Source organism: Martes martes (assembly GCF_963455335.1).
Source record: "Martes martes genome assembly, chromosome: 12".
Taxonomy (NCBI): domain Eukaryota; kingdom Metazoa; phylum Chordata; class Mammalia; order Carnivora; family Mustelidae; genus Martes; species Martes martes.
The window spans coordinates 90,195,957-90,210,542 of NC_137900.1; the positions used below are offsets into that span (position 1 = coordinate 90,195,957).

Genomic DNA, 14,586 nt, shown 5'->3' on the forward strand with positions numbered 1-14,586 from the left:
CCTCCCATACTACTAGTTGCCTTCTTTGTCCCCATTTCATGGATGCGGAAACTGAGGGGCAACTGATTTATCTAAAGACACTCAGCTTGCGAGGGACCAGCAGGGAGCTGAACACAGGGCTCACTGTCTCGTTTCCTTCCGGAATTAGGGTCAGTCCCAGAGCTAACGTATGTGAAGCAGTTGATCCCGGGTAAGAGCAGGAAAAGGCGGCTGCTGCTAGTAATGATCCCATCCCTGGTGGCTACGTATAGCTACCCTGGGGTTGAAATGCAGGCCTCTGAGCCCCATGAGGGCAGGCCCCAAACCTGGCTTGTGTTGCATTACCCCAAGTCAGGCCAGTTGGGTACCAAGATAAAACGAAGTGAAAGCTTGTAGGCAGTGGAGATAAGCGGAGTGCCGATCTTGTAGACCAGGCACTTCTGATGTCTCAGGTCCTGCGTGCAGAAGAGTAAACACCCAAAGTTTACAGTGCTCCCGCTCAGCTTTGCCCTTCCTACAAACTGATGTTTTTAAACATCAACTTTGGGAAAAAAGTGTTAGTAAACCTCAAACTTTCTATGGTGGGCGTGCTTATAACACTGCTGGTAGGCAGATACATTTATGTAGTGGATCTAGAGGGAAATCGGTCAGTGTGTATCTAGATCCTCGAGCACATACATTTTGACCTAGTAATTTTCCCTGGGTCAAAGATGTAGTCAAAGATTTGTATTTCAGAATATTTCTCACTGCCTTATTGATAATGGCCACACACACACATAAACAGCCTAAGCGTCCGAGAGTAGGAAAGTGGCGAAGGAAGGTGTAGTTTAAATTGTATGTGGGAGCTTAACCATTAGACGTGAAGTTGTTGCAAAGTTTAGTGACAGGAGAAAGGTACATGATATAAATAGAAAAACCTTGTATGCAAACTCTGTCTGTTATATTCTAGTTTCATTTCGTAAATTAGACCTTCCTACACGTGAGCAGGACTTACTAACACAGTAACCATCTTCTTCCCCCGCCCCAAAGATCATCGCACGTGATCATTATGCCATTTTGTGTCTGTCCGTGTTCTCCAGCTTCTACAGACGTGTGTATTAATTGTATTGAAACCACACAAAAAGTCTTTTTCTATTTACAGAGTTGGTGGAAGGAGATGAAAATTTTAACCCAACACAGAAGTTAGTGAGACGAAAGCAAAAGCCTTAAGAGCAGATCTTCAAGTGAGTGAGTCACGAGCTGGAGGGTCAGCCGTCCAAGCCACTCAGCGGCAGAGGCACTTCCTCTCCCGGAGCTTCTGGGACCACTCACGGGCTACGCCGTCTCTAATAGGGACCTCAGGTGTCCTGTTCACACCCTGAGGGCCTGGGGATCCCTCAGGGATGGAGGTCATGCTCCGTCAGTGCACTCTCAGGGATCTGGGGAAAAACAAGGGCCCAGGAGGGACACCTTAAGTACCAAAGAGGCCAGACACATGTTCTTTTTATTTTGGAAACTTTAAAGATAATTACAAGTAACCTATCAGGACGTGTATTACAAAAGCAACATCAGTTCATTGTTAAAATGCAAACAAGCAATAGAGGGAACACAAATCACTTGATCCCATCCTCCAGGAATGATGATAACATCATTGTTGTAGGCGCAAAGCGAGATTAGTTTGCCAAAATGGAATTTTCCTGTGATAGTGTTTTATAGTTTTGTGTACTTTTTTATTTAAGATTTTATTTATTTATTTGACAGACAGAGATCACAAGTAGGCAGAGAAGCAGGCAGAGAGGGAGGAGAAAGCAGGCTGTCCACAGAGCAGAGAGCCCGATGCGGGGCCCGATCCCAGGACTCTGGGATCATGACCTGAGCTGAAGGCAGAGGCTTTAACCCACTGCGGCACCCAGGCACCCTACAGCTTTGTGTACTGGAAGTCACTGTTCCAGGTGCCATTCTGGGTATTTGGGATAGAGCCGTGAACAAAACAGAACGGGGCTTACGTTCTTGAGAGGGAACAGACATTAGCCAAAAAAACCAGGTAAATGACCAACATGATTACAGACCATGCCAAGTATGGGCCAGGATGGACAGAGGGCCTTCCCTCAGAGAGAGGATGGTGGGGTGGGGTGGGTCTGCACTCAGCAGGGTGACCGACAGATGCCTTTCCTGGTCAGGGGATAGTGAAGTAGAGAGAGGACAGCGACAGTGATAGCATGGTAGGGCCCAAGGGGGACCAGTATCTTTCTTCATTATAGATTTCAATTCTTCATCATTCCCTGCCCCTCCCTCCACTTTGTTTGTTTGTTTATTTAAGGTAGGATCCACACCCAGCATAGAGCCCAACAGGGGACTTGAACCTCAAGATTAAGACCTGATCTGAGATCAAGAGTCGGACGATTAACCAACTGAGCCACCTAGGTACCCCCTACCCCCATTTCTTTTTCATTTTCTTTCTTTTTTTTAATCGATATATAATATATTATTAGCCCCAGGAGTACAGGTCTGTGAATCATCAGTCTTACACATTCACAGCACTCACCATAGCACATACCCTCCCCAATGTCCATAACCCAGCCACCCTGTCCCTCCCCCCGCCAACCCTCAGTTTGTCGTTTCCTGGATTAAGAGTTTCTTACGGTTTGTCTCCCCCCTGATCCCATCTCGTTCCATTTTTTCCCTCCCTACCTCCCCCTCCTCTTATTCCTCATATCAGAGAGATCATATGATAATTGTCTTTCTCTGATTGACTTATTTCTCTCAGCCCCCTACCGCCACTTTAAAATTTCTTTTTAATGGTGTCATCCTCTCTTTCTCTCTGCAACTTCTGAAATTTTTATTTATTTTTGAAAATCTTATTTTGAAATTTCATTAAAATATATATAAAATGAAGCACCTTAATCACCTTCAGTGTGGGATTCAGGGGCACTAAGCACATTTACACTGTTGTGCAGTCATCACCCCGCTACATCTCCAGAGCTCGCCCTTCTCCCCAACTGAAACTTTGTCCCCATTAACAAATGACTCCTCCCTCTCCCTGGGAACCGTCATTCTACTTTCTGTCTCTATGGATTTGATTACATTAGGTAGCTCATAGAAGTAAAAACATATAGTATTTATCTTCTTTGTGTCTGGCTTATTTTTACCTAGCGTAATGTCCTCCAGGTTCATCTTTGTTGTAGTCAGAATTTTCTTCCTTTTTAAGGCTGAAGAATATTCTGTTGTACGGATAGAGCACATTTTGTCTATTCGTATGTCCTTTTTTTTTTTTTTAAAGATTTTATTTATTTAGTTGACGGACAGAGATCACAAGTAGGCAGAGAGGCAGGCAGAGAGAGAAGAGGAAGCAGGCTCTCCAAGGAGCAGAGAGCCCGATGCGGGGCTCGATCCCAGGACCCTGGGATCATGACCTGAGCCGAAGGCAGTGGCTTAACCACTGAGCCACCCAGACGCCCCAATTCATATGTCTTTTGATGGACCCTTGGGTTGCTTCCTCCTTTGGTTCTTGTGAATAGTGCTGCTGTGAACACGGGTGTAGGCGTATCTATTCAAGTCCCTGCTTTTAATGCTTTGGGGTATATTGTTTATTGCGGGGGGCACCTGGGTGGCTCAGCTGAGTATCCAGCTCTTGGTCTCAGCTCAAGTCTTGAACGTGCGTTCAAGCCCCACGTTGGGTGTAGAGATTACTTAAAAATAAAATAAAATCTTTTAGGGGCACCTCGCTGGCTCTGGTGGTAGAATATGTGGGTCTTGATCTCAGGGTCGTGAGTTCAAGCCCCACGTTGGGCGTGGAGCCTACTTAAAAATAAGATAGAATCTTAAAAATAATAAAGGGCTTTTAGTTAACTCTATTAAGCTATAATTTATACACAGTAAAATGCATGCACTTTAAGGAAGTAGTTCCTGAAATTTGACAGGTACAGAGCCGTGGCTGAATCCCATCTCAGTCAAGATCTAGAACATTACAACACCACGGACCATTCCCTCTTGGCGTCTTTACAGTGTAGCCTCAGCCTCTGCCCCAGGCAACCACTGACCCAATTTCTAACACCTTCGGTTTTGTCTGTTTCAAAGAGAATCCTAGAGTATGTACTCTTTCGCGTCTGACTTATTTGCTCAGTTTAATGTGTCTGGAATTGACCCACGTTGCTGTGCATATCCAGGGTTCTTTCTGATGTCGAGTAGTGTCCCGTTATACGAATATAATGTCAGTTAGCTTCAGTCTTCTGTGGTTGGACACTGGGAGGTCTTTGCAATTTGGGGCTGTTCCGTCTAAAGCTACTGCGAATGTTTGCGTACAAGCCTTGGTGTGGAGGTATGTTTTCATTTCTCCCGGGCAAATATCCAACAGTGGAATGTGAGAGTCATGTGATAAGTGTAAGCCCGACTTTGTAGGAAGCTGCCTGGCTCTTTTCCAGCTTTTGATACTATTTTACAGTCCTGTCAATACAGGCAGATTCCTTCACATCCTCAGCAACACCTGGTGTTGAAGATTTTATTAGTTCTGGATGTTCTCGGTGCTGTGAGGTGTTCTCTGCAAAGGACGGTGAGCACGCTTTCGCGTGGCTGTTGGGCGTTCTTACCTGGTGAAGTACCTGCTCGGTCCTTCACAAAGTTTTCACAAAACTGGGCAGTTTACTCTTCTGTGGGCTGTAAGAGTTCTTCATATATTGTGGATGTTTGTTAGATACACGTATAGTGAACATTTTCTCCCAGACTGCCGCTTGCTTTTTCATTCCCCTAACAGCATCTTTGGAAAAGAAAAGTATTTAATTTTGAAAAAGTTCAGTTTTTCCATGTTTCCTCGTATAACGAACACCTTCCATGTCCTAAGACCTTTGCAGACCCCAGAGTGGCAGAGCTTCTCTCCTAGGATTTCCCCTAGAAGTTCTAGAGTTTTAATGTTTGCTGTTGTTAAGTCTGAGATCAGGAGAACTGGCCGCCAGGGCCGTGTCGGGGCTGCTGGGGGAGGGGAGAGGGATGTGGGGCGGCGCGTGTCCGTCCCTGCTGGGGGAGGCATGTCTGTGGCAGCACGTGGTGGCTCCAGAGACGGACCTCGAAGGCTCTGCGGGCTTTGCAAAACTCCCAGACCACGTGTACAGAAAATCGGTGGGCAGGGGGCTTGAACTCACATTATGGCAGTAGGTGAATCTGGATTGGGAACATGGATGTTTTGTTTGTTTGTTTGTTTTAAAGATTTTATTTATTTATTTGACAGAGAGAGAGCACAAGTAGGCGGAGAGGCAGGCAGAGAGAGAGGAAGGGAAGCAGGCTCCCTGCTAAGCAGAGAGCCCGATGCGGGGCTCCATCCCAGGACTCTGGGATCATGACCTGAGCTGAAGGCAGAGGCTTTAACCCACTGAGCCACCCAGGCGCCCCGGGAACATGGATGTTAATCAAGTCCTGTGCCTCACGGATTTGTCGTCTCTGGAACATCCAGGTGCTTCCCCCACAATAAACGAGACTGTGTAGCCAGAACAGTTCAGAGTTTTAATCAAAGGAGGTGGTGTTGGGGCACCTGGGTAGCTCAGTCTTAGTTAAGCATCTGATTTCGACTCAGGTCATGATCCTGGGGTCGTGGGATTGACCCCCATAGCAGGTTACCCCCTCAGCAGGGACTGTACTTGTCTCCCTCTCATCCTCCCCCCACTCATTCTCTCTCTCTCTCTCTCTCACTCACTCAAATAAATAAATAAAATCTTAAAAAAAAATAAAAAGAAATATGAATTTCTGGAAACGGAATGTGAGGAAGAGAGAAATCTTGTTAAAAACATGAAGGACTGTTTATCTCTCGCTGTGGCAGGCAGTAATTGCAGAATGAACTGATGGGCAGAAGAGTCGGAGGCAGGTGGGGTGCTGCCAGGGTTGAGAATGGTGGACTTTGGGGTTTTACCGTCCTAAGAAGTGTGTTGCTAAGAACACATGTGCAGGTCCTGGAGGATGTCACTGATCACCGAGGTGCTGAGATGTGCGGCAGCAGGAAGGAGCTGCCAGGAGCCACGGCCCCTGCCCAGAGCCCTCCAGTGCACATGGAAGGAGGGAGCGAGTGGCTCAGCTGGAGGAGCAGTAGATGCAGCAGGTGGTTGGTGTGAAGGCCAGAGAAAAAGGGGAAAAGGTGGAAAACCGAAGGGCTCTGAAGCTGAGCTCTGGCGGCACCACAAGCAAATGAAGAACTAGAGGAAAAAGAACTGGGGGAAGATGTCGGCAGTTTGAAAATGAGAAAGCAAATGGAGCATCTCAAGGATGTATTTTAGAGTAACCTGACTCTGCCAGAACCTTGGAGAAGAACAAGAAGAAAGGGAAGATCTTTTAAACCCTGTGTTGACCACCAATTACATAAAGTCTGTGATCCATTTCTAAATAAGTTTTGTGTATGGTGTGAGGTAGGGGTTAAAGGTTATTTTTTTCCCCATATACAGAGCCTCTGTTGAAAGGACTATCTTTTGCCCATTGAATTATATCAGTACCTTTAAAAAAAAAAAGATTTTTATTCGAGAGAGAGGGACAGAATGCAGAATGAGTGGGGGGACAGAGAGAATGAGTGGGGGGACAGAGAGAGGAAGAAGCAGATGCCCCTGCTGAGCATGGGGTCCAGTGCCGGGCTCAATCCCAGGACGCCGAGATCACGGGCCCAAGCTGAGGGCAGATGCTTAACCGACTGAGCCACCCAGGCACCCCTATCTGTACCTTTTTTGAAATCATTCCACCACATGTGTGCGGGTCTAACTCCACAGACTCTTGCTTCTGTTCCCTGGAGCCACGTGTCTGTGTTCGAGCCAATGCTACCCTGACTTGATTACTGAACCTTTATAGAGAGTCTTCAGTCAGATGATATAAGTCTACAGATTTTGTGCTTTTGCCAAATTGTTTGGGCTCCTTTAGGTCTTTTTTTTTTTTTTTTCTGTATACATTTTAGAATTAGCTTGACAATTTCTGCAAGAAACCTTGCTCAGATTTTCACTGAGATTGCATTGAATCTGTAGACCAATTTGGGGCAGAATGGATTTTTTTTTTTTTTAAGATTATTTATTTCTTTATTTGACACAGAGAGAGATCACAGGTAGGCAGAGGGGCAGGCAGACAGAGAGGGGGAAGCAGGCTCCCCGCCGAGCAGGGAGGCCAATGTGGGGCTTGATCCTAGGACCCTGAGACCGTGACCTGAGCAGAAGGCAGAGGCTTAACCCACTGAGCCACTCAGGCGCCCCCAGAATAGTTATCTTAATATTGAGTACGCCAATCCATGAACATGGTTTATCTCTCCTATATATTTAGATCTAATTTAATGTCATGGATAGGAAGATTCAATATATACATTTTTAGTGGTTGCAGCGTACAATAGAGTCTGGTTGTGTCATTATTTGTCCAATGGCTATTGCTGTTTCCTTAGGTTACATCTAGTTCCCCCCATTATAAACAGCACATACCTTTGTCATTCTGTCTTTGCACGTACCCTGATTACTTACCTAGAAAAAGCCTGGAGCCCCGTTAACCCTCTGGACTCTTCTTTGCTATCTGCCTCATTTAAACTGGTGATTTGTGTGCAGTGAGGTGGAGAATGTCAGTGGTCTGGGCCTATTTTGGTGAGGCCCCAGCAGCGCACTGATTTAGAAAAGGAGGCAGCAAAACTCTGGCAGCAGGCCTGGGTTATTTTGCTGAGCCCTGGAGCTAAGAATTTTTTTTTTTGAAAAAGAGTTTTAGTACATTGTAAGAAAAACAAGAAAAAAATACAAAGAATATGTGATCAAGTTTGACACGGCCCACAAAGCCTAAATCATTTACTGCCCAATACTTTATAGACAAGGTTCGCCAAGCCCTGATTCAGAGCTTAGCTCTGTACCAGTCTGATCAAGGACCCACCCATGACTGACTAGCTGAGGGTTGACCTTGGCTCAGTCCTAGAGATACTAAGCTCCAGCTCTGTGTCTTCTGTAAAACAGGGGCAGTGAGGGTACATGGAGGGTTGTTAGCCACAGGGCTCTTTTTTTTTTCTTTCCCCTATCTCAAGTTGGAGGAACTTTAGTAGTCTGATTGCATGTGTGCATCCGGATGGGCCCATCGCTGTCATCCTTGTCCTGGGCACCACTCGTGGTATTGGGCGTCAGGCTCATAAGCCAGCTCTGCCATCCAGCTGGAGAGACGGGCCCCACACCAAAGACATTTCCTCCCCATTCTCCCCAGTGTCCTCACCGTATTGTAGCTTGTCACCCCGGTGCACTTGACCTTGGTGGAAACGAAAAAAAAACAAACAAACAACAAAAAACCTAAAAATCTGTCTTTGAGTGAAGAGGCTTGGAATTTAGAACCTTGAGCTCGTCATTGTCATGTGACCGTTTTAAATGTTAGCTTCTAACTGCCTCTCCCTCTTCGAACTGCCCGCATTGGGGAGACTGTGGCCTGGCAGGGCAAGGGGGGCAGTGGCGACACGTGGATGGACTTAGTTGTGCCTCTCACCTGGGGTTGCTCAAGACTTGGGGGTTGGGGGTTCTGAGCAGCCCAGGATCCTCGGGAGGCACCAAGGATGATCTGAGGGTCCCAGGGGCATTCGTGGAAGGGGCTGAGCCTTCCATCCAGAGGGTTAACAGGCAGTGGCAGCCAGAGGGAGCATTAGTCGGGGAGGCCTGTGTCCCTCTCTTACAGACCCTTGAAGGTCTCTGCTCTCGGGGATCACAGAGGTCATGCCCAGCAGTGGCTAGTGAAGGGTCCAACACCCCCAAGGAGGGGCGGAGCCTACTTGCCAGCTCTGCGCAAGCCTTCTCGAGCTACCCCGGGACTGGTGTGTTTTTACTGTCCCTGTGAATGGACTGAGGAGCCTGTCTAGCCCATGGATGCCTCAAATGTTCAAAAATTCACTTGCCCCCCTCCGGACGAATTCGGGCCTATTTTCAGCCTCTGGTCAGTGCAAAGAGTGATTTTGAAATAACAGAGCTGCATGAAGTCCGCTGGTTTGTTCCCCGCTCCAGGTTCCCTGCTGGAGGCCCACGTTCACCGCAGCAGGTGCGGCCCACCACCGTCGGCTGTCCACGGAGAATGCGGATGTCAGCTACTTCCTGGGGGTGGCGCTCTACACAGAGGTAGGCCCGCAGCCTCCCTGTCTGGGGGAGGGGGGTGGGCCTGAAACACGGACCCAGGAGGGAAGTCTTTTAGGTGAAATAAGGGAATTGTGGTTATGTCTTTTTTTCTTTTTTCAAGTCCTTATCTTCTAGAAGAACATGCTCAGATGAAATGATGTGGTATGTGGGCTCTGCTGCCAAAGGAAGAGGGAGGTTGGGCTGAAGCAGGGTTGGCCATGCATGGCCGAGGGGGAAGCTAGGAGATAGGTCTGTGGGAGTGAGCCGCGCAGTTCTGTCTGCTTCTGCGCGTGTCTGTACTTTCCCAAGGTGGAAAGAGAGCGACCACAGGTGGGACCTCACGAGTCTGACCAGCTTGGGCATCAGCCTTGGCTCTCGCAGTCCTTTCTGTGAGACCCAAGGGAAGGAGGAACCTCTCTTTCCTAATCTGTAAAATGGGGCTTAATCACAGCTGCCTGGGAGATGGCTGGGGCAGTTTGCAGTGAAGTAATGCCCGGAGACCACTTCGTGTGTTACCTGGAACCTTAGCAGCCGCCCGGAACAGCAGCTGTGGCTGGGAGCCTGGGCTCGTCCAGCCCTGGCTGGGGCCTTCCAGGAGAGCTGGGGGTCCGCCTCCCTCTGCTGGACGCGCAGCCTCTTCCATTGATCCGACCACCCGGGCTCCACGTCATCTCTGGTTGGTTTGGACTTTTTTGGCAACAGTTTGGAGCTAGAATCCACAGTCAGATTCCCGGGTGCGATTTCTGCTAAAATTTTGGGGGTGGCTGACGCAAATTCAGGTATTTCTTTTTTGACATTTCCTTTGGCAATAATTGTAACTCGCAGGACGTTGCCACAAATGTCACGCACCTTCCCCCAGCAGTACCACATCTTTGGCATATCTGCAGGACGGTGTCCCGGCCGGTTAGAGCTGACGGCGGCACACCCCACAGGGCTTACTCACGATTTACCAGTTTTACACGTGCCCATTTGTGAGTCCTTGAGCAACCCACTGGGGTTGCCCAGTTCTCAGAGGCGGCCAGTGAGGCTCAGAGCGGTTAAGTAGCTTCCCCGAGTCACCACGTGATTTGTGGCAGAGCCAGGGCCCGAGACCAAAGCTGTGCACTGAGCCAGCAGCCCGTGCTTCCCTCCCGCTGCGGCTGCTGTTAACCCAGTCTCCCTGCGTTTTCTCATAGGTGAGCCCAGGCCAGAATGGGGGACTCCAGGGACCTTTGCCCTCACCTTGACTCCATAGGGGAGGTGACCAAGGAGGACTTGGTGTTCAAATCTAAGGTAAAGCATCAGACCTTCCAGGGCTGGCGGCCACTCCCAGGGGCTCTGCGTTCCTGAGATGCAGATGTTCCGAAGGCAGTGGAAGAACCGGCTTCCCGACGGTCTCTGCTTAGGCTTTTGTGTAAATGGAAGCGCTGGCGTCTGTTCGGGAGGCCTTCCGGGGGCTGCATCCTAATGGCCATTCATTAGTACTTAGCTCACTCCATCTGGGAGCCGCTAACGCTCTGCGCATTAGAGGCTGGCGCGGGTGCCCAGAGCCTTTCCAGGGTGGGGCGTGGATCGTGCTTTGAGAGCCCACAGAGATTTTGACACATGTGACCCGAGGAGGGCCCTGGGGAGGCCCACAGTGAGAGATGGTGGGCCTCTTTGAGTGGGGAGGATGTGTCTTTGTCTGGAAAAATGTTTCGAATTGGTGTAATACTTTCCTGTGGTTCAAAATCAAGCAATATGAAAATACCAACCTCAAGAACTCCCCCTCCCACCCTGTGTGCTCACCCTCCCCTTCCCCCCTTTAGGGCGCCACTTAGAGGAGTTTTTTCTGGACCTTTTCAAGAGTTTCTTTATGCAGATATGCTTATTTTTCATTTTCCTCTGCATTCCCTAAAAGGTAGCATTACTGCAGATGCTGTTGTAACTTGCTCTGTTCACCAGACAGCGTATCCCAGAGCTCTTTCAGCCCTGGTACCTAGACAGTGTTCTCGCTCTTGGCCCTGGCCTTGCGTGGTGTCTCGTTGTGTGGACTGCAGGACTCCGCGTCTGTGGGTGGCGGCGCGGCTCTTCGATGTGGCGATGCTGGGATGAGTGGCCCCGTGGGAGTGCTGCTGGGTGCAGGGGGGCAGAGTGTGCGGAGGGCGCACTCCTGGGAGTGGGGTCTGGGGTCAGATTCCCAGACTCGCGTCCGGCTCTTCTTTCCGGGCACCTGATGCTGGTCCCTCAGCCTCCCCGTTACCAGCAGTCCTGGGTGGCCTTTGGCCTGAGCTTAGCCTGGGCCCGAGGGAGGGATCCGGCCCTCTTAGTACCTGCGGCTTCTTCCGAAGTAGTTTCGCTTCTCTGTGGTCTGGAGGAGGGGCCGAGCGAGGCTGCGGTGCATTTGCACTAACCCCGGGTTCTGCACGGAGGAATAAACGAGGCAGACCGAGGCAGACCGAGGCAGACCGAGGCCGACCGAGGCAGACCGAGGCAGACCGACGGGAGTTCCCTCCAGAGGAGGCAGGCAGAGGGGCATCTCGCTCAAACTGGTGAGCGAGGAGGGAAGATCTGGGCTGGGGCACAGCAGCCTTTTGGAGGTGCATCTGTCTCAGGCCCGTGTTTCGGGGAGCATGTCTCCCACCCTGCCCTGAGCATCCCGGACCCTACAAACCGCAATGGTTGTTGTAGAGCACCAGAAGGGGGAAGGCTATGAGCAGGTCAGGCGGGTTGTAGGAGATGCGGATGGCCGAGAAACTCCTCCAAGAAGATGCCTAACCTCACGAGCGGTCGGGGCGATCGCTGATGGGAGCAGGATGAGGGCGTTTTCATCTGCCAGACAAACTGCAGGCTGATGGGCTCAGAGCTGACAGTGATGGAGGGAAGGAGACCACACGCGTGGTGGGGCTGGGTTGACATTCCTGTCCCTTCAGGGCTGCCACTCCCCTTTGGGGAATTTGTCCAGCAGCGATGTAAGTACCAGTTACAAAGACACGAGTACAGCAGTTCTCAGGGAGCATCACGTGTCAGAGGAGGGAGCTGGCGGCGATCTGCGTATTCATCAGGAAGGGAACAGGGTCAGTTGTGCTGCGCCCGTGGCGTGGGGCCCGTGTGATCATTGCAGAGGACGCGGTGTGATGTCCGTGTCCAGGCTCAGGACAGTGACCTTAAAAAGGTGGCAGAAGCGTGTGTCGGAGAAACATGTACAATATGATCTGATTTTTCCTAAAGCCACACCCCCTCCCCTAAGTGTATGCCTATGCTTCTGGATCAGCAGAAAATGTGGAGGGACGTGTTTCCGATTATTCTGGCACGTAGATTTATTATACGTTAATCCTCTACTTCAGACTGTGTATAACTTGTATGCGTCATCTGCACTGTTAAAACAAGCGTCCTGGGCGCCCGGCCGGCTCAGTCGGGAGAGCACGTGACTCGGGACGGCAGAGCTGTGTGTTCGAGCCCCACGTGGGCTCGGAGCCTACTTGAAAGTGCAGGACGCTTTTGTCATCCCAATGACTGAAAGCAAGAGGAAGCCCCAGAAGATGGAAGTGAATTGTGAAATCAGGGCAACACAAAAGAGATGACAAATTCAGGAAGGTCCGGAGCTGCCGATGGCTCCCCCGGCTGCCCGCAGCATCCCCAGCGGGAGTCCCTGTCGGGCCGTGGACCCCAGCTCCAGCCCGCTTAACCTCAGCCTGACGCGGAGCTCCGAGTTTAGACACGGCCACAAACTGGGCTTCGTGCGAATGAGACGTTCCTGAGGGAGCGTGGGAGGGGGAGGCCTGCTTTCCAGCCCTGGCTCCCCAGCTTCCCCATCCCAAGCCTGCTCCGTAGCACGGCGGGACCTCTGAGCCTCAGTTGCTCATCTGTCCGAGGGAGGTCTGCACGGACTGGTGGGGTGACGTGAGCCACGTGTGACGAACTTAGCCCCGTCCTCCTCGGCAGGTAGCCCTCGCTCTGACTGAGCCCCTTGTTGTAACTGCCGTCAGACCTGGCCCTTAGAATCCACCTCAGCTGACGGAGGTCCCTTGGGCGTTGTGGAGGCTTAGCTGGGAACTGCTGTTCTAGACACGTGCACACGGGCTTATGTAGGGCACATTTGAAGTTGTAATGAAGAGACCCTGAAATACAGTATCTTGAATGAGGTAGATATTTCCTTTTCTCTCACAGAATCGTTCAGAGCTAGGTGGGATGGCAGGGCGGCCCTGCCTTTCCGAACACGTCACTTTCATCTCTGAGTCCAAGGTGCTCGCCTGCGCTCCTGCCCTCGCATCTACGTTCCAGCCGGGGGAAGGAGGAGAAGGAACTGGGGGGTGCCCAGCCTGAAAGTGGCACGTACCACTTTCGCTGTCATCTCGTTGACGAGAACTGAGCCCCGGGACCACAGTGGGGGCTGAGAAACAGTCTGCAGCTGGCTGGCCATGTGCTCAGCCCAAATCCATGCGGTTTGTTACTGAAGCAAGAAGGGGAGACAGGCTCTGTCACCCGGAAGACCAGAAACCTGGGTGTTTTCTGGGGACCTCAGACGTAGCCATGTCGCAGTTCGTGCTAGGCGCTGGGAAGTCACAGGGGTAGGCAGAGCAGACCATGCCTCTTTCACGGAGCCCAGGGTCTGGGTGGGGAGGAAGGCTCACACAGTCTTCAAAGGAAGAGTGGAGGGTGGGATTTAAGAGCACATTAACGGGTCCATTGATTTAAGTTTCAAGTGATTTTACAGAATATGTGTTTGCAGCACATAACGAAACAAAATTCGAACAGTGAAGTGTAAAGGGCCCTGCGAGGAGGGACATGTAGATTGGCAGGCTGGTGAAAGCCTTTCCAAGGCAAAAAACGTCTTTCAGTGGAGAGCTCTGGGGTCCGGCCGTCGGTGCCTCTGGCTGGAGTGGCTCCCCTGGGCTGCTCACGCTCCGCTCTTCCCCTCGCACAGGGAGTCTGTCAGTCGTGTGGTGTTGCTGGACCGAACCTGTGGGCCTGTCTCCAGGTAAGCCATCCTTGTCACCGTTGGGGGCGGGGAGCTTGGTCTAGACCCTAGGCTGGGAGCGTCTGTCTCTGGTGGGCACTGCCGGAAACATCAGGTGGGGACACGGGGCCAAGTCAAGAAGGCACTAGAGTGAGGGGACGGGTCTGGGCGCCACGCAGCCAGGCCTCAGCTTGGCTCCCATCTCGCTGTGACCCTGTCTGGGCTTCGTGCAGGAGGCCAGTAGCCCAGGGCACCCTGCCCGCCTTACTCAGAGGCCGGGGCAGCGGTCACGGTAGCTGGCCCGTTCAGCTGGAACCACAGAGCGTATAAAGCTGTTGTCCTGCGGGGTGACAGGACCTCAGTCGCTTGTGGATCCTGGTGGTGGAAAGGGCCAGCCCCCGTCCTCGTTCCTTCCCTCTCTCCGCAGGTCTCCTGCCCTTACGTTGGCTGCGGAGAATCCTTTGCTGACCACAGCACCATTCATGCTCAGGTGAGCGCTGTGGCCGGGAGCATGGGCCCCGCGGGCAGACGGCCCTGCATTCGAGCCCCTGCTTCTGCGGCCTCTCAGCTCCGTCTGCCCCCTCTGGGCCTCGATGGCCGTGTCTGTAAGGTGGGAATAAGGGCGGCAGGGCTGCTGTG

At 51.2% G+C, this 14,586-nt stretch overlaps 1 protein-coding gene across 4 annotated transcripts in view; it reads left to right on the forward strand.

Annotated features, from left to right (window-relative positions):
- Positions 1-14,586, forward strand: part of USP20 (ubiquitin specific peptidase 20) — a 42,810-nt gene that overhangs the window by 4,444 nt on the left and 23,780 nt on the right. For 3 of the 4 annotated variants that reach the window (XM_080819207.1, XM_080819210.1, XM_080819209.1), the window contains exons 2-5: positions 8,922-9,032; positions 10,205-10,301; positions 13,915-13,968; positions 14,375-14,437. In XM_080819207.1, the coding sequence (XP_080675333.1) occupies positions 10,221-10,301; positions 13,915-13,968; positions 14,375-14,437 (198 nt within the window). In that variant the 5' untranslated portion in view covers positions 8,922-9,032; positions 10,205-10,220. Of the gene's footprint in view, positions 1-8,921; positions 9,033-9,576; positions 9,706-10,204; positions 10,302-13,914; positions 13,969-14,374; positions 14,438-14,586 lie in introns of those variants that run through there. The other variant, XM_080819208.1, reaches the window with a different exon arrangement.